Consider the following 23428-nt stretch of genomic DNA (forward strand, 5'->3'; position numbering starts at 1 on the left):
TTAATGGTCAGATAATGGGGGGATAATGGGAAAGACCCATTGCACGTGGTCCGTAATTGGAGGGTGCATAACGTACTGAGGGGGTTACAAACGAAAAGATTCACTTGTTCTAAACCGAGATTTGAGGCCCCAAGTGAAAGATGCTGCAGTGTTGCACTTATGTGGCTCGTTTCACTGAAGAGGTCAAACAAAATACTCCCACACGGATCGAAGAGGGTCAGGTCTGGAGGGGACTGTTAGAAAAGCCCACCCCCTCCACAGTCGCAGGCTCGTCTGTTGTGACATTAGCTTTCAAATATATTGGTGAATTGACAACCAGAAAACAGTTTTGTTTTATACCGGAGCGAAATTTGGGCATACATTTCGGACAAATAGGATGGTTAAAGTTTCCATAAAATTAACTAATTTTGGATCTTCCGTTTCTAAACAAAATTTCCATTTAAAGTTTAGTAAATGCTGTGTAAAGAACTAATATACGTTGTGAAATATTCATGTTGATAAATTAGCTGACAATAATTGTTTGGGAATGTATTTAAAAAGTGGAAACCAAAGTGCATATCAGATGCTGCTCAGCTTGAGCAACTAGAAAATTTTAATTCAGCAGAACACTGGAGATCAGGCTCTAAAATTTTTATAAGATTAGTTTTTTTTGGAAAACTTAAATAGTTTTTTGACCTGAAAATTTACATCTTGACAAAATGACCTTTTAAAATGAATATTTTTAACATATAATTTGCTGGACTTTGTTCTTTCCGGAATAATTGGGGTTAAAATTGGAGCTACAACTGAGTAACTACCAGTAGAACTAAGACATTCCAAATCACTGGGACGCTTTTTCGTAACTTACATTATTATCCTCAATTCTATCTAATTTCATTATAGTTAAAGTTAAGTGCAGAGCAATAACAAGGAAGCTCGGAAATGTGCCTTTGTGCATAATGTCCCGACCCCGCTGATCCAATTTTTTGGCTCAATTGTCTACCAAATCAGGAAGAGATAGAAAACGTTCAAAAATTCAAATAATGTTCAAAAAGAATTGGTGTATGAAGAAATTTCTTCCTTCTTAAATCACTTCGTAATGTAAATTATGCCGAATTGGAGGGAAAATGAGTCCTGCCATTATAAGGACTACACTACGAGACAAGGTAAACAACAAAAGCAAACAATAACAGCCAACTTTATTAACATCCAAAACTCAATGTCTATTTTTAACGAAAAAACCCAATAGCGAAATCAAAGTAGCGTTAAATAAATCCTTAACTAACTTAATACATTTCTACTTGAAAACACATGGGACCAGTCCTCATTGAGATTCGGTAACATGGACTCAAAAAAGAACAAACGGCAAAGTTGAAAAATACGTTTTTATTTTTTGAAACAAATAATTTGAAATGATGAAATTGGTCAGGTATCAACTGAAATCTTTAAATTGGTTTGTTTCATTAATAACTGAACATGAAGAAATTCAGACCTCTTAATATCCAGAATATGCCGTACGTCTAAAAACCAAAAGACAAAAACAGACGAACAACAAAAAATTCAAAGAAGTATTTTCGAGAAATTGATGTTAAACCATAATCTATTCAGTAAAGTTTATTATAATCAATTGCGCCTTATTTGAAAACCGGCAATGTAATGTTTGACCTCTAAATAACGAGACTAGGTATTAAGTTAACAAAAAAGAACCCAAAGGGCAAAGTTAAAAATTACACTTGTATTTTTCGAAAACAATTTCAAAGTCTTAAAAACATTAGCTATCAACTGAAATCATCATATAGGTTCATTGACTTCAAGGTTTTTAAGGAAAGTCATTGAGATCTCTCATTATTCAGATTATGTCAAACTTCGTCTACGAAAAGAACGAAAAATAAGTAGAAAAATCAAGATTTTTTGCGCCTAAAATCGGCGTCCACGCCGTTAAAAAAATGAATGGATATGTTCAATAGTGCATTCTCTTTAAACGTCAATAATATGATATTTGACCGGTAAATTTTGTGACAAGCCAAGAGAAAGAACGCAAAAGATGGTAAGTTGTCCAAAAATTGAAAATTCTTGGTATCAAAGCCGAGTAACCATTCATAAAAAGTAAAACCGCTGTAGATAATAAGTTTTAATCAATTAGAGAGACGTGTCTTTGCGGACTTTAAGCAACAGTTTTACCAAAACATGTGAAAAAAGTGGCAAAACCGAACAATCTATTGTTTTTCTAACAAATGGTTGTTGTCAAGTCAGAACGAGGATAAGCTTTTGACGTCAAAACGAAGTACGTTTCCCTGAAACTAACTATAAAGCCAATTGAACCTGTCGTTAGTAAGCTATGCTTTGAATTGTTCTGTTCTGTAATAAACATAAAAAAGAGCAAAAATTGCAAACATATTTTAGTCAGCGGCTGATTACCTCCCCATTACTTTTGAACTCTAATAAACAAAGGTAAGACCAAAACAAGGCTTGCCGTTGCTGTTCGCCGACAAGGAACACATAAATGTTCCAAATGTTATTTATGATTTGACAAAAAAGTCAATATTTCAAAACGAAACAATCCATTTCGGATAATTATCCAGTTAAGTTATCAAAAAATAGGCAAATTATTTTTTCAAGAACACTCAGTTGATCAGTTGAAGTGAATGTAAAACTAGTACTCGTTGGAGCTAATGAAGATTTTGTCAACAGTTTTTAGGTACGTGAACCCGGCAAATTTGAACAAATTGGACTAAAGAACCTTTTTTGTTACCAGTTATTTTTAAATAAAAGGCTCATTTTAGCCAAAAAATTTGATCAACAAATAGTTTAAAAAAATCTTCACTATCTTCAAAGGTAAAACGAGCTACCGGAAACAGTTTTAACACGTTTTGTATCAAAATTGTTTAAAAATTTTCGTATAAAACAGAAAGTTTGAGAAAAAACAACGGAAGCCAGTCCATTCTTCAGAAAAGTTTAAACCTTAGCTCCGTGGGAAAAAAAACACATTCAAAAATTATTTTCACTTATTCTACACGGGATGGGTGTCTAATGATACTTTTCACAAGCTTCTACGATGAATATATCTCTCGGCCAACTTTGACTGTATATTTGAAAAAAAACCATTTGAGTATATAGCTCCTCCCACAGCTCTCTTTTGAAATAAAAATTTGAGAATAACTAATCTTGTAGTCATGACCATGTTATGCATTAGTTACAATGTGAAACAAAAAGCTACGTACACTCGAAAAATTTCCAAAAAGCGCCCCAAACATCAAGTATTACATAATTTTTTCAGTTTGAGTAAGTCCTCTAGCAAAGAGTTATTTCAATTTTATCTTTTTAATATCTGGTGGGCAGTTCGCATAGTTTTCAAACAAATTTCTAATGTACTTTGGATCAAATTTCCGAAACTTTTTTTCCAAATTTTTTTTCAAAGAATTGTCTGTTTTTGCAATTGTAACACAAACTTTTTGTTATTTTTTGAAAACTTTTTTTCATTCCTTCGAAGAACTTGCCCATTTCCTTCGCTGGAGATGTCTTGAACCTGTTACTTTTCGGTGACGTTTGTTTGCATGTTAAATAAGGAGTCTTGGTTTTAAGCTGAGTTATTTTGTTTTTTGTCTATCATATCGAATCGGAACAGCATGGCAAATAGTAAAAAAAAGGAAGTTGCTTAGCCATCATTTCTGAATCAGTGGAGAAAATGAGAATGAAATGTCGTTTAAATTTTCAAAGTTTTGTGCCTTTTTGACACCTAGCGCAAATCAGACTTTTTGAGCAAAAATAAGGCTTAAAGAGCACAAACTGTGCTGTAAGGAGCGTTTTGGTACCATTGTGCACATCTACAGCCAAATTTACTTGATTTGCTTTTTATTGAAAATTTTAAGGTATTTGTAGTAAAAAAAATATGTATAATACTAAGATTTCCTGGCTTCAGATCTCGTTTATAGTTTTTCGAAACATAATCGACTAATCGTCGCAAGAATTGCTCTCGAACGACTAGTGGTAGCTCTAATCAATTGCAGCCTGCTTCAATCCGGAGGATTGGAGCTTAACTTGCATTAAGAAGTTCAATAGTGGGCTTCAAATAACCACATCAGAGGTTAACATATACAACTATTAAGATTTCAAGTAAAAAATGGCACCAGTTTTGGCGCATTTTTCGTCTGACTGTTAGTATTAAATTGCCGCCAATTGAGTTCAGCTGCTTGAAATTGTGATTGAGAGAGAATTTTAGATCACGCGAAACGCAAAAATTCAATGGCGTAGAAGTCACTCGAAAAGTCAAAACGGTCCATCAAAAATTTTGCATAAAAAAGACACACACGTTTACAATAATTGCTTCTCTACGAGAGCAATTAATAAAGTCTGATTTTTTGTTCCTTGTTTTATTCTCTTTAACATTGAATAGTTGCTAGTCTTGATGCCGTGATCACCACAAGATTCTTTGAAGGGGTAAGTATGTCTGATCTGTTTTTTTTCAAAAGCCTCGGAGAGGGTTTCAAGGATGCATGCTGGATGCGTTGTTCTACCGATGTCTTGTCATGGTTATAAAATCAAATTCTTCGACTAACGATCTGAATTACTTTTGTTGAAAGGGTTAACAAAACTTGAAAGGGATAACAATTCAACCCCTCAGATAGAATTCAACGCAGCGAACGTGTTTCTTCGATACTATCCTAAAGCAACTGGGAACGCTTTCTTTTGAAAAATTTTTTAGTCAGTAGTCTGTTCTTGTTTTAAATATATATATATATATATATATATATTATATATATATAATTATATATATATATATATATAATTATATATATCTATAATATATGTTGCTCTCGTACGACTAGTGGTAGCTCTAATCAATTTCAACCTGCTTCAGTCGGGGGAGAGGAGAGGGAGCTTAAATGGCATTAAGAAGTTCAATAGTGGGCTTCAATTAACCACATTAGAGGTTAACATATACCACTATTAAGATTTGAAGCACTTTTCATTTGACTTTTAGTTTTAAATTGCCGCGAAATGGGTTCAGCTGTTTGAAATTGTGATTGAGAGAGAGTTTTAGATCACGCGAATTGCAAAAAGTCAAGGGCGTAAAAGCCACTCGAAAAGTCAAAACGGTCAAGCAAAAATTTTGCATAAAAAAACACACGCGTTTACAATAATTTCTTCTCTACGAGAGCAATTATTAAAGTCTGATTTTTTGTTCCTTGTTTTATTTTGTTTAACATTGAATAGTTGCTAGTCTTAATGCCGTGATCACCTCAAGACAAGAGTCTTTGAAGGGATAAGTAAGTCTGATCTGCTTTTTTTTCAAAAACCTCAGAGAGGGTTTCAAGGATGCGTACCGGATGCGTTGTTCTACCGATGTCTTGTCATAGTTATAAAATCAAATCCTTCGGCTAATGGTCTTTATTACTTTTGTTGTGAAATTGTGTTAGGTGGTTCAACTTGGGGACGCTATAGTTGTCGTCTATAAACTTAAACTAGGGGGCATTTTTTAAATAAGATTCTTGTGAGATCCTAATGATTTTGAGCCCCATAATTTACAGTTAAAATATGCCCACCGAATTATGGAACAGAACCAACATCAATTGCTGGTCTACAGATCTCATTGTTTTGGGCCAAAAAGTTGCTCTTTATGAAGGCATTAGCTTCAAATAATGAAAATTCGGTCAACTTGTTGACAAACTGTTCTTGTTATAGACAAACAGCTGAGTGAGCTCCGAAGAAAAGAAACAACTATCAAATCAGCCACAAAAAAGAAAACGCGGATAGCGTCTGCATCACCAGTTCCAGATGCTTCTGTTATTCTGATGCGCAACCAGACTAATCTGTTTGACGATCAAGTTCCAGACGGTAACCGGGATGTATACTATCATTTGAAGAAACTGAGGTCTGCTTTAAACCTGCCGACAGAATTGCCTCGACATGGTCCTGACGTGAGAGACGATTTGAAAAAGTTGGCGCGAATTGTAAGTCTGTATTTAAGTTTATGTAACATAGAATACATATGACATAAGCTAAATCATATATGAAATTCTGGCTCATCAGAATGACAGGAAAACTAGTGAGGTCTGCGTAGGACGGAATGTTCCAATATACCTTTTAAGGTGTTAAATTCAACTGCTCGGCGAGAATTCAACACAGAAAACGTCTTTCTTCGATATTATCCTAGAGCAACTGGGAACACTTTCTTTTGGACAACTTTTCAGTCAGTAGTCTATTCTTGTTATTTATATATATATATATATATATATATATAATATATATATATATATATTTATATATATATATATATATAAGAAAATTTCAAAACTATCTAGCTATTATTAGGAAAGATCAAACCTGAAACTTTTCGCAATAACTGCTGCTGATTTTTATTGCTATTTATTTTTAAAGTATAAACTGGATGAACTTAAAAAAATGTAGATTTCAAAAGATTTGTGCCAGTTTATTACGCGTATTTTACGAGTCTCTGACTTGCCAAACAGACATTTTGACCATTCTGAGCTGAACAAAAGTTTTCAAAGGTCCTGAAAAAATTGCAAAATTTGTCAAAAATGAAATGTGAATCGATTCATTGGGCTGTAATTGTCAAAAAAAAATTAAAAGTTAAAAGTTTTTTTACAAGTTAACAACTAATTTTTTGTGTTAAAGTAGGCATGAACTAGGCTATTTTTTTAAAACTTTATTTACGTTGCTTGTAGATCAAAAGCCAGTCAACCATTTGAATTGCGAGTGACAAGCATAAAAACAATTCCACGAAATTGCAAGAAAATCGACAAATGCTAGAAAAAAAACGCAACATTAGGTGCTCAGGAACTGATTTTTTTAACTTTGATTTTTCTGCCCTCCTACCAAGTGGACCAATTTGGGCACTTAAGAGGTTTGGAACTATAATGCCACTTTGTTAACCGTTTTACCCCTTTTCAAAAGTTATTTTAATCGAAAAATCTGTTTTAAAAAACAAAAAAGTGGACCAATATAGATTGATTTTTTTGGTTTGTGAAAAAGAAGAGAGTCTAAATATATTTGTTTGAGTTGATTATACGGGTTTGCAATAATTTTTGAAGCAATCAGTTTGATGATTTATTTGACAAAACAGAGAGCTGAAAAAACTTTTTAGTTAATTTTTTGATTTTTCGTTCTTAAAATAATCAATTTTTGATTTTGCTGGTTTCGTGATGTATGAACTTTTTGATTGATGAATGATAGGTATGTTCTCAGGTACCAGAAATATCAGTTTTAAAGTTGTTTTTATTAATACTGAAAATGAAATACTGATTTCTTGAACTCAAATTTTGCGTTAATCTTTGCAGTTTGAAAACGGATGAATTTTCTCAATTCTTACCACAGAGTTCGTTATGAAAATAAAATTACGTAATACGAAAAATGGGTTTAAGGATTTTTTTCGTAGGAACTTTAAATTTCTGGCTTTTGATAGTTTTTTTTAATTCCTACAACACCTTAAATGGGTCTCCGATCTTCCAAATGAGTTATAAGATACAGAGGAGTAATTGTTAAATTAGTAGTTCTCAGATCTTGGGAAATACATAAGATGGATTTCACAAAGTATTCTTTAATTTTTGCTTTTAGAGATGTATGTATTCAATGTTTTTTCTTGAAGTGCTTTTGATTTGTGAGCAGTGTTAGCTCAATAAAATTCTGGTTATCTAGAGAACTTTCTATTAAATTTGAAACAAACAGGAAAAGAAAACAAGAAGTTTCAAACAGATATTTTAAACTTCTTTTTATCTTTTATTGTTTGAGGGAAAAGCATAATTTGCTGTAGTTGTTAACATTGATTGCATATAGATTCACATACAACGTAAAAACTCGAAAGGTCATCATACTGTTGTAAGACTCGTCAAGTGAAGCGAAGCTTTTCAGTTGTTCTCAAACTCTTTATTTAGGAAGGCTTTTTGCATGAAGAGATGTCACCTATTCAATCCTTTATTAGTGAGATTATTAACTTTACTAATAACTATCCCATAATAATCTTATTTCTATCTTCTCAATTTTATTATGGCTCTTTACTAGGAAGAGGAAATCTTTGAAACTAGTGAAGAGGACGGAAATTTTGTCTACTGTCTCCCCAAACACAGAAGAGATAGGAAGTCCAGGTATGACCCCTACGACATCGAAGTTGTCTCTCCAGAGGAAGCCAGAGGGAGGAAAGAAGTGTTCACTGCATCCATGTCAGCCATAACTCTGGTAACTTTGCTACTTTTAAAAGCTCAAATTGATTTAAGTTCTCGTTCTCACATTTTTTTAATTAAAAGTCCAAGAACTATAATTATTTATTTCGGGACTGTACATGACAGTTTACAATGTAATCTCTTCTGTGTAAGAACACTGAACAATAAATAATTAATAACGCACAACTTTGTTCGCTCCATAATGGAGCGAACTAAGTTGTGCGTTATTCAGACCAGTTTCTCTGTGTGTGTGCGTGCGTGGGCGCGTATGCTTGTGTGTGTGTGTGTGTGTGTGTGTGTGTGTGTGTGTGTGTGTGTGTGTGTGTGTGTGTGTGCGTGCGTGTGTGTGTGTGTGTGTGTGTGTGTGTGTGTGTGTGAGTGTGTGTGTGTGTTTCAAGATAAATACTGCTAATTTCTTGTTGATTTATCGTCTCCAACTGCGATTCTTGCAATGAATTATTCACTTTTCAAAAGACAGTTTTTCAGTGAAATCAACCACTAATAAGTTCATTCTGAGTGAGTGAGGTTATGCGACCTCTTTCTACTTTTCTACTTGGCCGATAAGCAAAAGTTTTGTTATTGGTGCTATATGTTGTTATGTCACGTCACCATCACAAAATTTTGAACTGTACCAGAGTAGAATCCAATAATTAAGTAACAATAGTTGAATTGATACTTTGTTGATTACCAGCTGGGCATAATCTGACTGCAGTAGATTTCTCTTTGATGATGACCCCTTTTTGGTTTTTCAGTTTCCGTTAGTGAAATAGGAAAACTTGATCAATAGTAATAAATGTCACGGACTTTTCTTCTGTGATTCAATTTTTTTTGTCAAGATTGAGTAAGCGTATGTAGTCGAGAACATTCACGCTTACTCCACTGTAGATTCTTGAGTCACATAGCGTGTGTGTGTGTGTTTGGTGGGCTTTGCAAGATTCTTACAGTGATGCATGCAAAATAAAAGCTATTAAGATTAAAGTAAGAGAACTAATAGAAGCACCGACTACAATGCAAGCAACATTTAGTACTTTGTTATTTTGAAAAACGCAAGCTGAACTGTGAAACAACGCAAGCTGAAACAACGCAAGCTGGTCGAATCCGGTGAATGATGATTTCATATTTCAATCAATATTGGATCTATTGGAAAAACGTTGCTTTAAATTCAACAAAGTATCAGATGAGAAAAACGGAGTTGTGCTGAAAAAATTATTTTTTTCTTCATTTTCTCTCTCAAATCTTTTTTTTCATCTTATTACAAAATTTCCATTTGAGATCAATTCAGTTAACAGTCACATCGAACTCTTAATTACCTGGAAGACGTGGTTTTGGTATGTATTTTGCTTGAACGAACAATAAAATGAGTCTAATGCACTAAAAAAGTTCTTGTTTGAAATGATAACAATGAAAGGACTCCTTTAAAGTTTCGTTTAATTTTGATAATATAATTCTCTGAGTCAAGCTGGACAATTTAGACATCAAAGGGAATTTAATTCTCTAAAGTCAAGGAAGTTGAAAATAAAAAAGCATTTTCTTTCGATCTTTTCTCGAGTGATTCTTTTCATTTATTTTGGCATTTCTCCTGAAAATGACCCTTAGAGAACCACTTCATTGCATTTAATGTCAAGTTAAACACCGTAAAAGCTAGGACGCAAGGTATAGCGTGATTTTATTATTACAGGAAAATTTAGGTTTTCTGCTTTTCGAAATAGTTTCTTAATTTGAGTTATTCATTTCTCAGTGAAAACAAAAATATACTAGTTGCTGCTTCGCTTGTTCTTGTAAAGGAAATAAAAATTTAGCTGTGTTTTTGTTGAGAGCTTCATTTATAGGTTCATTGAAAGCATCAGGAATATTCAACAGACAAGTGCAACAGACAAGAATATTCAACAGACAAGTGCAACGCGACTCCTCTCGAATCAAAAATCGTCATCACCGGATGTGTCCATTGTCCAAGAGAACATGCTGGCAAAGTACAACTGGGAAGTCATTTGTAGTATGAGCTCGGACCACCTCCCAATTGTCATTACATGGCAACAAGAGGGAGGCAGCGAAACGTACCTTCATCAACTTCGCTAAAGCGAGCTGGTCTGAGTTTCAGAACGAGTTTGAAGATCTCATCAGTAACGAAGACAAGCCCTTAGCAGTCTACGAAGGTGAGAAGATATTCAGGCAACACGTTCTGACTGCCGCCAAACACCATATCCCCAGTGGCCGCAGACCCATCTACATCCCATGCATCCCCGAGAAAGCAAAGCAATTAATCAAAGAAAGAGACAACCTCAGAGAATATAATCCTCGAAACGAACGTATCGCAATCACTAAACTCGCAAATAACGAATGAAATTTGCATGGAAAGAGAAGAAATGGATAGATTATCTGAAGAAGTTTGACCACAAAACAAACCCAAAACTGCTATGGAAAACCATTAAGTCGCTGAATGGAGCGGAAACCAATGCCGAAAATGTCGCCATTAAGTTTGGGAAAAAGTTTTTCAACTCGCCAGCAGACATCGGTGAACGTTTCAACAAACAATTCACCACAATGGAAACGCATAGCAGCACACCAGCACACAGAAAAGTCATACAAATCAAATCACAATCCCTAAAGACGGTAGATCCCTTCTGCAGTGCTGACCTGGACTTAGTGATTCAAGAAACCAAAAATTCCCCCGTACTGGGGCCAGACGGACTAAGCAAAATGCACCTCAAACATATTGGTCCAGCTGCTAAGGAGTTTTTGCTTTTCACATTCAACCTCAGCATCGCCAGAAGCAAAATCCCGTCAATGTGGAAGAAAAGCCTCATCATCCCAGTAAGTAAACCAGGAAAGCCCGCAAATGAAGCATAGTCTTATCGCCCGATCTCTCTCCTCTGCTCAGCGAGCAAGATATTGGAGAAACTTCTTGCTTCCCGTCTTGTCAAGTTCTTACAACCAACCAGACATCAGCATCTCTGGCAGATTTCTTCAATGGCCATAAATTGAAACTCGCGGTAGACAAATGCAATTGCACTCTCTTCACCTCCGACCCAAAGCAATATAAAACAGATCCAAAAGTAGAAATACACAGCAAGCGAGTCCCAAATTCAAATTCAATCAAGGTGCTGAGCGTGACCCTGGACTCTGGTCTTACCTTCACGAAACACGTCAAGGATGTAACAGCAAGATCCAAGAAGAGACTCAACGTCATGAGAGCCCTCTCCGGCACTACATGGGGACAGTCAAAAGAAACCCTGCTGGTGACATATAAATCTCTAATACGACCTATCCTAAATTACGCTTCGGCAGTATGGGGACCCACTACCAACCAAACGAATATAACAAGCCTTCAGAGAGTCCAAAATGCCGCTCTCAGAATCGCCACAGGATGCCTCCTAATGACAAACGAAGACCACCTTCACCAAGAAACAAACATACTACCAGTTCGCAGACACGTCAGGCTACTATGTGTCCAACAGCAACTATCCAGATATCTGACATATCATCCATCTCATTGCTTTCTCCACAAACACCCTCACCCCAGACAAATCAAGGAAACTCTACATACCAGATACAACCGCTATGTAACTCCATACCTCAACGAAACGGAAAACAAGACTCACGTCACGCCGAAAGAATACAAAAGAATTCTTAAAGATATGCCCACTCTTGAAGTGGAGGACGCCATTGAGAACTACGCTCCATCCAAACTTCTTGAAACAATGTCATCGAAGATATCAGAATACGAGAAGTCCTTACCAAGAGGCAGCAGAAGACAACTAGCGCAACTCCGTTCAGGCTTCAGCTGCCTCCTGCAATCAAACAATCACCGCATCAAACGCTCAGACGATGACAAATAACCTGACTGCCTGAAATCCGAACACACAACAAGGCATCTGTTCAGTTGCCCAAAAAGAAGGACCCGATTGACACCCGAAACGCTTTGGAGGAACCCAGTGGAAGCCGTCTAGTTTCTGGGCCTCCAGACCTGCGAAACCCAAGATGATTGTGGCAAACAACAACAACGTTTCAATGGTTTTAATCTTCAAATGAACTATTGTATGTGGTCTTAGCGTAAGTGCCCACAGAAATCGACAAAAATTATTGCCAAAATTCGGTTTGATCCTTCTCTTAAATCGAAAAAGATATAGTAATAATCAAATACTGCCTCCGTTTATTCGATTTTTCCTCAAAATAAAGGCACCATTTTTTTAATAAATTTTTTTATTCAGAATGCCAGAGGAACAAGTGCAATTATGAACGAAGTAGCTCAGTTTTGTTTTCCCATGATTTTAGTTTCCCATATTTTTAGGTTCCATCAGGAGGACCAGAGTTGTTCAATTGGATTCAGTTACAGGCAAAAACCACGGAAAATACCTGCAATGTACTATATTTGTAAAACCTGAGTTCAAGTGTTCGAGGTGAATAGAAATGATTGCTGAAATATTTCCGTGCTTTTTTGTAGTTTTTCTTTTCGTCTGTTTAATATTTTCCGGTTTCCACGTTTTTAATTTTTTTCTGTTTCGGTCGCATCGAAAACTTGTTGTTCCGGTCGCAGGCAACAAATCTTTTTTACTGTTCTCTGAAAGTACCGTTCTTCACCGATCCTTCAGATGAGGCATAACTTCATGGTTTGATAGTCAAATGTGATAACAAACCTTTGCAGTTATTGAGAGAAATCCGTCCGTAAATTTTCGGTTGTGTTTTTTATCTTGATTTTATCTTGAATTCATTATTAGTAATATGCTATTTGTGTTTGTCAGATTATTTGTACGCTGCTTTTACAATGTGTTCTGTTTTCATATACATTAACTCAATCTTGGATAACCATTGTGTTTGGAACAACATGCATGACAGAGTACGAAAATGTTTTTTTTAATTCCGTCGTAGAGTCAGTTTGAGTTATCTCATGCTTGTTCCTAAGATAAATGTTCAGTCTCATTTAATGCGACTTTGATTTGTGATTTTTTAAGGAAGCGGGGTTTGTCTAGAGATATCATATGCCTTTTGCGATCTAAAAGTCAATGTTTCAATTCTAGGTCTTAGTGAAACTAAACCTGAGACCTGAGAAGTTATGGCTGTAATTTTAAATGAGATGAAAACCTGAAAATGAAAAGAACAGCGAAAAAGCGTCACTGCGACTTAAAAACCCAGTTTGAAGTGCTGAGAAAGTAGACCATCGATGTCCGAATACTGTTCACAAGGGGTTAAGAGATAGCGGAGAGTGTTTTTGATTAAGAGAATTCTACAATTGCTGTTCCCAGTGGACGTAACCAGAAATGTAAGATGAAACTAAAAAGATGCCCAGTTCCCTTTTAGGTTAAGTACAGCCCCGATGGCTCGAAAATTGTGGTGCGGACTCCAGTGCTGCGCTGGATGTACGAAGCCAGACTATTCCGGATGATCTTTGACAAGTCAGTGTTCGCCAAATTCAGAATATGGAAAACTTTCAAATTGTGGAGGGCCAACGTCAGAAGCAAAAAGAAGGCCGAAGTCAGGTCAGCTCAATTTTAGACGATTATGAAAAAATTCTTAATAAATTGGTCTTAATATTATCGGAATTTGTTCGTCTGTTTAAAATATGCAGTATTGGTTTGATCTATGGCATGGAATAAAATCAACGCTTTAATGCGTCTACTGAAGTTCTGTGTTTCATTCAGAACACTAAATTTTCTCAGCGACATATTAAATCTTTCAATAAAAAATGAAACACAAGTATTTATTCTAGAAAGTATTTGTTAGTGTACAGAGAGAATATAATTGCGGCGCCCGTTGAATTTTAGATGCAAGCATTTTAAAACACTTTCGGATTTTGTTTTTTTTTTACTTCAATTTTGAGTTGTTTTAGCTTGTGGATAATCTGCTGTTGATTAGATTCTTTTTTATATGCGAGTAGTTTTTTTCCGGTAAGGTTTTCTATTGATTCATTTCTATAGATGTGTGTCCTGTCCTCTTCTGTAGAGAGTTTAAGGGGGTATGATTTCAACACTGCTTGAAGGTCAGAATTTTTTCAGCGCATCTTTTGCTAATTCTGTAGAGGCCAGATGAAGAAATCAAAAGATAAGAAGGTTTTGTTCGAATCGTGTGTAGGCCTCATATAATGAAAAGTAAAATTATGAAAAAAATTTTTAGGGCATCATTTGAAGAGCCGTACTCCTGGCTGCAAATTGCCCTCGAATTTGCCTGACTGTTTTTGCACTCTGGTTCTAGAAGAACTTTATTTGCTCTCAAGTCATTTTTTTTAGCTTGATTTCTTGAATTTTGCTTGAACTGAAATGTTTGCATTTTGAAATGATGCTATTGCTAGTATAGAGGCGATTGTAAGAAATGAAGTAGCAAAGCCGGTACAGTTCAATTGGTAAGGTCTAAGACAGCCATCGGGGAGGTCGAATGTTCATGCCCCAGTTTGGCTAGATTTTTTGCATGTAGAAAAAAATTTTGCAAGTTACACCTCTAAATTAAATAGCCACGCCTGTTGTTCGAGAGCAATTCATCCGTAAGTGGTCGGTTTTTGTTGATTTTTTAGAATCTTTTTAACAGATTTGAAATTATTTTTCCAAGTTAATGGTTTTAGATAAAGTTTTCTTTCATAAATTTAGTTCCATCATGATTTTAAAATTTATTGCAGCTGTCAATTATTACGATTGTTTTTTATTTTAAAATTTTTCTTTTTTTGTGGCACAAGCGTTGAAAAGTTCTGCTCACTTCTGCAATTGAAAAATGCATATATATATATATATATATATATATTTTTTTTTTTTTAAAAATTCTGAAGTTCAAAAATCTTGGTCAATTTTTGCCGTCTGCAATGTATTTGTTGCTCATGTAAGAAAATCGATCTTATTTTTGAATCAGGTTGTTTAAAACGTATGCTTTAAAAGCTATAGTGTTTTCTATTTTTTCTATAAGTTTTTGGTAATTAATTGAAATGCATTCCTGTCTCTAGAGATCCTAAAAATTGAAATAATTTGATTTTTCATTATCATACCCTATCATTCGCAGAAATTCAACTTTTAAGAAATAGGTTGGATGAACTGCTAATATTCTTTTTTGAAGGATGGGGAAAATTGATATTACTTAAAAAATAGCTCATAAAACAATTTTTGAGAGCGGATCTATCGAGGTTGCCCTATGGTTTCGAAAGTTGTGCAGAAAACTGTGTCAATATGGTAATATTAGAAGTTGCCTTATAAAAGGAACTCGTTGTTTTTGGGAATACTTATAATTTGATTCCTTTTCTTTGTGAAAATTGTCCTGCATGATTTCTGGACTTACCAGCTATATAATTTTTCTTTCAATTTTGAATCTGCTTGGCTCAATTTCTTGTGATATTTATTAACAATTAGCTAGAAGGTTGATGCTTTTTTTAAGTCTTAATTTTGAGATCAGCAGAGAACTCTAACATCTTAAGGACTAACCTAACATCTTGAATCTTAAGGAGAACTCTAACATCTTGACTATCCAATAAGGAAGCTTCATGTGTCTGGGAAGGTTTTTTGCTGACACCCCTGCTTAATGGAGCCGGAATTCAAATCTTACTTTTTTTGGAAATAACATTTTGCGGTTAGTTATGTTTTGAGTTTTTTCTAATTAACCCTATTTTGAGACTGTTTTGATCCCTATCTGATCTGAGAAATTTTGAATTATTTTGAGGTGATGCGTAAGCATTGATTTGGCAGACTTACAGTTAATTGAAAACAATTTTTTTCCCATTTTTAGTTGGGATCCATTGTAATAGCCAGATAACTATTTGGCTATGAACTAATTGATCAGTGTACCAATCAGAGCTGAGACAAACCAAAGAATCAGCAACTTAAAATCAAATAAGAAGTTCGTGAAAATATGAGCACATTTTCTTAAATGCAGAGTTTTTGAACTCTTCTTGGAGGACTGCAAAGTCATTAGAGTACCCTCAGAATTATGTACTGTTTTGTTAGATTACTGATAGACCTGTATATTGGTAGTCGTCTAATTTTGGAGGTATTTTTTGTCAAATTTTGAACTTTCACACCATGTTGCAATCGTGTTTCTAAAAGCTCTTTTATAACCGAAACAGATCAAAGTTGCATCAGAATTTTGGTTAATGCTTAATTTGTTCACTGGTGCCAGCTCCCCTTCCTGTGGATTTATATAGATGTGCAATAATTTTCTCGTCATAATTTCTGCTATTTTAGTGGCGAAATTGAACGAGAACTTTTAACGAACACAGACGCTTTGCTTCTGTGCTTATTACACGTGCGTAGTATCTGCCAATCAGCTTGCCCTAGCAACTCATATCAGAATCTGGGAACAACAGAAGTGTGCTTAATCTCATTGGATCCTAAGGAGACAATCTGGTTGGCTGATTTCATGACCAATCAAAAGCGACAGTGCTCCTCTGCTCTCGACAAGTTGCTGACAATGAGAGATAATATTGTGGAAATTGCCAAGAGAGCTTGCCTTGTAAGTTTTTGGTGCTATCCGAACACTGTACAATTATATTTCTCCGAAGTTTTTAAATCAGGATTTTAAAGATTTTAGGGATTTAAGTCCAATTTTCATCCTTTATTTGCTGAAAAGGACTCATTCAAAACTTTGAATTCAAAACGCCAAATAGCTGTTGAATAAAGTGCCAAAAAAGGGTTTTTTTTCTTAACGCACTCTTTATTTCAATTGATTTGATGGAAGTTTTGAGTAGCATGAGCTTGGAGCTTAAAGTTCCATTAAAAAAACCATTCGTTGTTCCAAATTGCAGTAAAAGGAAGTTATCTGTATAACAAATAAGATGAGATTGCGGTATAAGTACACATCTTTCGTGTTATAGAAGTGGCGTATTTTTGTGCTAAAACTCAGGTTACTGCATTGTTTTCTTGTGCAAATCACTCTAAAACGTTCGGAAAACCCAAAAAAATTATATCGGTGTCGGTTACGAATGTTGTATGTTTTAGAAAGTGGCTCAAGACGAAGCCCGTGAACATGGGATTGAACCTGCGAAACTAATGCACGGGGAGTTTGACTTCTCCCGGCGACGGAAAGAGAACAGTTCGTATTTACTACGCTTTAAATGGCTGCTTTCTTAATTGCGGATTGCTTTATAATCATTCACTGACCATTGTTGTTTGTTTGTCATTTCAGCTTCGCCGTATACTGCGTTAGCAGTGTGGAAACACATTCTACGTCGCCTGTCCAAATTCCTTCGACTGGTTGACAACCAGATGCTGGACATGTTGCAGAGACTGGTAATCAATGCTACCAGTCACCTCTGGCTTCACGTAGATGGAGGTCTTGAGAATGTCAGACGACGCATGATACAAGCTGCCGAAGTTGGTTCCATTTCATTACTATTTGGACCTGAACGTTTTTTTCTTCGTTTCTGCTATTATCGTAGTGATTATGATTTGAAATTTCAAGCTGCGTTTTAGTATTTTAATACAGGTTATCTTAAGTTCGCATGCACATAGAGGACCTCGAAACACCCCAGTGCCAAATCTATTTGTGATTAATTCTAGTTTACCATACGCGAAAGTTTCAAAATACTGAGCGTTGATGAGTTCTCAGGTTTCAATTGGTTGGTTAAGTTTTTGTCGTAAATTTCATTCGTTGAAATGAAAGTGGAGTGAGCGGTTGTCATTGCCGCTTTAATTGGATCAACAGAAGATCAATGATTACCACTACTTTAATTAAAATCAAAAGTAAAAATTGAACTGCCATTTTATTTTTTCAAGGATGAGAAGAAACTAAAAGAAGAGGAAGAATTCAAACCCCGATTGAGGTCAGGAGGGTTTAAGAGGTCTCTGGGTCCAGATGATTTCCAGAGCAACCAAGACAACCAGAATAACAAGAAAGAATATGTCATTCCAAAGTACGATTTCAATGCATTCAAAATACCCAAGAAGACAGTAGTCGATATTGATGAGGTAAGAATTGTAGCCGACTGCAGTTCAAGGTTTCAATATTCATTATCAGATGAACTGTTTAATCTTTACTATCAAATTGTCTGTTTTTTAAATGATTTTTTGTGTACTTAGGTTTTTAATTGGTCCATTGATTTCAGTGGCTGGCCATAAAAACTATGCAAAACTTAAGTTCGCGCTAACATATTAACAGCGATATAGTTTTGCTTGCGTGGAAAACAGACAGCTTGAAGCTACTTATGGTTATAACGTTTGAATCTACACCTAGGCAAATTATTAATCTGAAATTAAAATGTTGTTTGGCGACAAAAAAGTTTTCACACAGCTGGCATCCCAAATGAAGTGTTATTCGTGATTGTTTTGCCAAGGAATTATATTATGGTTATTGATTGCTCTCGGACGAAGTTAGAAGTATACTTACTGTAGTCCTTTTTAATGCAAAATTTTTGCGGGACCGTTTTTACCTTTTCTAAATTTCTTTGCTCTCTTGAGCGATTTAGGTTGACTTTTCTTTTTCAAAAACCGGATACACTGGTAAATCCCGAGAGCTTTAAGTGTCTGAACTCACTTAGAGGTTTATTGGGCTCTAAGTTTACTGAGGCTGCTTCGTAAAAGTTCAAGCCCCCCGCACCTCTTTCTGTTACCCCCTTCAACGCAATGCGTCTGGGCCTACGCTTACGCTGGCTAGAACCACACGAACATACCCATTGTCGGTTATGTTTCAATTTGCTCTTTCAAATACATTGATTCACTTTTAAGAGTTATTCAATTGTAAGTGTCCAATTCCATTATTGTTTTTCTGAACTGAAAAGTGATAACTTTCTTCTAATTGAAGCATGATTTTTTAGTTTTACCGAAAAACTATCAGAATGTATAATAAATGATCTTTGACTGCTCCTATCTCTCATAATTGTTTAATTTTTAGTTACCTGAAGTTGGTAGTGTAATTTTATGACGTTACAATCAGCAATCTTTCTCTTTGCAAATTGGCGTTGGCTATTTTCAACTGAAGAGAGATCTTTAAATAAGAAAATTGAAGTTGAGCGATGATTTTTTTACCTTTTTTTGAATTCAATTATACAATTTTGAAAACCTGCATTTATTTTAAACCAATTGAAGGCAGATTTTTGCTGAACGTTTTTGTTTGGAAGTTGAAAATTAATGACGGAAAATTGTTGTCGGTTTTCTTTAATTGAAAGAACTAGATAACAGTGCCAATCAATGAAATATCTAAGTTTTGATTTTTTATATAAATTAATTTTGATTTGTTAAAAATAGGCTGTAAACATTTGGTGAATCGCTTAAGCTTCAAAGTTTTGCGAAGAAAATGACATGTTTCCTCAAGTTTTGATCCCGTTTTGAATGAGGTTTTCAGTGATATTGCTTTTGTATCTGTCAGCAAAAGATATCAATCAGCGGAGTTTGGCTTCACGAAAAAATTATTTGAGGGGCGTTATGAAGTTCCTATTCTCCATCTCATGGCGGGTGGGAACAAGAAGAACAATCACTTAATTTTCTGTCTTCATAAATGAAATACGCTATTGCCTTCAAAGTTTTTAAGAGTATACTGCTAACTGGCATTATCATTAAACGTACTGTCCTGGTTTTGGAATTCCTTCGAACAAATGTTTGAGAATTCATGAATGCGGTTATTGGCAAAATGAAATGAAAAGGGATAGACCGATAAAATCCTGTTATTAAGTCATAGTGCATTAAGTTATCCAAATGCATTAGAGTGACTGATAGCTAGTATTAGTATTATACGTAATAGCCATCAGTATAGAAGCTGAATTAACTATAGTTGTGTAATCTAACTGAAACTGCACACAAAATAAGATCACTTTTTCATACTTAGAACAAAGCCTGCAGTTCGAAAAGAACACTTTACTAGCTTTCAACACTTTTACCCCTATATTATGATAGAAAGTATTAGACACTCCTTACATAAACAAGAACTTTTCATTGACTTTGTCGATTTTAGTTACTTGGGTCTCCGTTCTAACGTGTTCTTCAATTGTTCCTTGTCAAGAAATTTTTTTGACTGAAAACCTACTTTTATTTCGTTTTATTCTGAGTATCTGCCGTATCAACTTTTTAATTGATTAACACCTTTATGTGTTTAGAAATCGTGCAGTTTTTTTAAATGTAAACCTGGGTTGAAGATTTAGATTCTAGTTTTTATAGTTCAACTGCCAAGTAATGACTTGTTCTCTGGTAACCTTTAGTTCTGTCAGGTCTATTTTCTTTCTTGATTTTTCACTTTTGTAGTCTTCGTTTTTTTGTGGCTACTTCTGTCTACTCAATTGTTCTTTTTATCTGAACAACTTATCAGTGCTTTCACCAAATTTCCAAAATAATATTGGATAGAAAAAATTTGATAGCAATTTATTGTTGTTAGGTTTTTGGACTGGACTGAAGAAAATTGTCAGATGAGCAACAAAAACAAATATTAGACGTCATAAGCAGGAAAATTTGGTAAAAATAAGCGATGCAACATATCTATGCTTTAATTATTCTCACAAAATCTATTACAGCTGGCTTCTTGGAAAATTGATATTTCCTGCGGTTGCAACACTATGAAACTGCAATCCTGATTCTGTATTTTGGGTACAAATCTAATATATTACCTTTCAGATTCTCGGTTCGATAATAAAGAAGGAAAAAGAGGATGAATTGCCTGAGCCCCTGTTCAATGTGAGACTACAACTGAATGTCACTCCCCTCAGAACTGTCAGCTCCAAACTAGTCAAAAGTGTCAGTATTACACACTACCATCTTTAATGGACTTGTCCAGAAACCTGTACATACTCCTCCCCCTAACATCTGACCCCATCAAATCTTATAAATGAAATTTTGACATCCTATGCATGGTTTAGAATAGTTGCAATCGCTAGTGCTTGCTTTTTAATGGGCTGTAAAAGTAAATAAGGATCCAATTCAGAAAGCGCACATTCCATCTTGCGCAGGTTTGCAAAAAGAGGTTTTGTTTCAGCGTCTTGAGAGAATCTAGAAACTACACTATACTTATTTTGTTCATAAGTCGCTTTTTCCTTGTTGACAGTTTTGCGAGGTTTAAAACTGTTTTTCGAGGTTTAACTTTCTGAACTTATTGAGTTTTTTTTATATCTTGAATTGCCTGCTGTTGTGATGTTTAGAAAAGTTCAATGGCTCCAACTGCGAGTGGCTTCGACTCAAGACAGGACTTTGCCTCTAAGCTTCGAGTTCCATCACATGTCACTTTTCACGATGGTACGAGACTTTCTCTTAATCATATTTGATAGTAATTTCAACATCTCAATCTCAAACACAATGTACACCCTATGAAAAAGCTCTCTTGTATCATAATTTAACGTTTTGAGGGAGGGGTTTGGGTTCAATTACAGCTGCGCTTGGGAAGAGGGGTGTTGAAATTGACATTATTCGAACGACAATTTGAAACCATCATAAGTTTCATCTCCACTCGAAACTAATCTGGCTCTCAGATTCATTTTTATTGCCTTATTTCCCTTGTTTCTTTTTCAAAATATCACTGGTCTATAAGGTCACTTTTTTCGTTCCCAGAGGACAATCAAATAGATTCCGAAAACAACCCCGATGAGGTGCCATATGACCCTAATCAGCCCTCAGTCACACCAGGGGACGATGACAGAGGTACAGTGATGTCTGAAGACAACGAGAGTGTCGTGTCTGAACAAAGCAGTATTGGGGCCAGTTCGTCAGCGGGAGGAACTCTAATTGGGTAATTTGACTTTTGAATTTTTTGTTTTGTTAGTAGACGATAAGTTAGTTGCATAAATCAATTCGGAAGAAATCGTCTTCTTTTTGCCCCGATCAGTTATGACCATAAATTTTGTATGAATCTTTTAAAAAAGTATATGCTAATTGTACTTGCTAATGCTTATTTCATTCACCGTTTATAAGGATTATTATCAATGTAAAAATACTTAGTCAATTGGTTTATGCTGGCTTGTAAAAACAAAAGTTGTTCCGAGGAAGGGGATTGGAAAAATCTGAATTTTGTGAAAGTTTGGAAACTAATTCGTTTTAGCAGAAACCCGTGAGTTAGCTTAATGGCTATTGTTGTATTTTATTAGTGTTTCATTTTTCAGGGTTTCATCATTGTGTGAATAAAATTGGCGTGTGTTCATTTGTTGTTTTAGTGATTAATAGAGAACAAAAAAATTTAAATCTGTCGCAGTTCTTTCGATCAATTAAGTACTTGTCATTGAAAAATAAGTTTCTTTTTTTGCGATGTTGAATGGATTAACATCTGCAACGTGCAATTGTTTCTCATATCCTAGATGTGATAGTTATCTGTTGAGATTTATAAATCCCCCCATCATAAATTATATATCAATACAAAGCAAATGATTATGTAAAGTTGCACTTGTGTTTGGGTTTGCAAATATTATGCACCCACCATATAGGGCAAATTGGGAAGGCAACAAAAAAAGCTAACGGTCACCAAAAACTTTGTTTCAGGTACTTCGGTCGCTTCAAAGAGTCCCAACAAGGGGAAGTTTACACCAGTCTTTTTCCCTCTCTGCAGGACTTCAAGGACAACATTGTCACGTGTTTCAATCTGTTCGAGTCAACTGTCGGTATGAAATCTTTCTGCTTCTGTTACTCATAGTAATTATTTTGCGTTTATGTTTATGCGTGACCGTATTAGTTCTGTTGTAATGTTTTTTATTGCTTTGTATGATAATTTTTTTGAATTTTTTTCAAAAAAATATATGAGAACTATATGCTAGACCCAGTTTTTTCTTCAGACCATTTTCGACTTCTTTGAGGGCATCCAAGAGCAACATATATCGTATCGTTTTGAAGTTCTTTGCTCCTAAATTTTCACTAAAGAGAAAGTTCAAAAGATCATTCTGAAAAAATTATCGGGCATTTTTTTCATCTTTTTAACATCCTAGAATCAATATTGTACCCTCGCCATTAGTTTGGTCTTTATGTGCTCATATTTTCTGAGAAAAGTCGAAGAAAACTAAAACATGGCTGCATGAAGCCAAAAAAGACCGGTGAAAATGCTGTCACAGTTAAAAAGAAATCTATTTTGAGAGAGCGGCGGAAACTGCCAAACAATGAGCGTCTCCGTTACCCCTTAAAGGGATCTTCAAGCAGTTCTTCTGAAAAATGAAAAGTTTTTCGATTTTCACTTCTGAAAGTTTTTCGATTTTCACTTCTGAAAGTTTTTCGATTTTCACTTCTGAAAGTTTTTCGATTTTCACTTCTGAATCGGTTATAAAAAACGAGTCATCTGATCCATATCCACAAAATTATGTCAAGATTTTAGTAAAGTTGCTTTTTGGTTGTGTCCAGGTCAATATCTATTCCTCCACGCCATTTTCTTTAATATTTTGTGTGGGCTTCTGATGAAATTGCAAATTAGTCATG

At 35.1% G+C, this 23428-nt stretch overlaps 2 protein-coding genes across 5 annotated transcripts in view; one reads left to right on the top strand and one right to left on the bottom strand.

Moving 5' to 3' along the window:
• LOC142348157 (serine palmitoyltransferase 1-like) overlaps nucleotides 1-23428 on the bottom strand; it is a 467259-nt gene that overhangs the window by 385186 nt on the left and 58645 nt on the right. The window lies entirely within an intron of this gene.
• The window catches only part of LOC142348156 (dynein axonemal heavy chain 6-like), a 193017-nt gene that overhangs the window by 1122 nt on the left and 168467 nt on the right, over nucleotides 1-23428 (top strand). For all 4 annotated transcript variants that reach the window (XM_075399367.1, XM_075399369.1, XM_075399370.1 and 1 more), the window contains exons 2-12: nucleotides 5662-5930; nucleotides 7999-8172; nucleotides 13452-13630; nucleotides 16307-16574; nucleotides 17060-17153; nucleotides 17247-17434; nucleotides 17837-18028; nucleotides 20660-20779; nucleotides 21181-21274; nucleotides 21587-21764; nucleotides 22508-22626. In XM_075399367.1, the coding sequence (XP_075255482.1) occupies nucleotides 5662-5930; nucleotides 7999-8172; nucleotides 13452-13630; nucleotides 16307-16574; nucleotides 17060-17153; nucleotides 17247-17434; nucleotides 17837-18028; nucleotides 20660-20779; nucleotides 21181-21274; nucleotides 21587-21764; nucleotides 22508-22626 (1875 nt within the window). The remainder of the gene's footprint in view (nucleotides 1-5661; nucleotides 5931-7998; nucleotides 8173-13451; nucleotides 13631-16306; nucleotides 16575-17059; nucleotides 17154-17246; nucleotides 17435-17836; nucleotides 18029-20659; nucleotides 20780-21180; nucleotides 21275-21586; nucleotides 21765-22507; nucleotides 22627-23428) is intronic.

Source organism: Convolutriloba macropyga, chromosome 10 (assembly GCF_964194025.1).
Source record: "Convolutriloba macropyga chromosome 10, txConMacr16.3, whole genome shotgun sequence".
In the NCBI taxonomy this organism is placed as follows: domain Eukaryota; kingdom Metazoa; phylum Xenacoelomorpha; order Acoela; family Convolutidae; genus Convolutriloba; species Convolutriloba macropyga.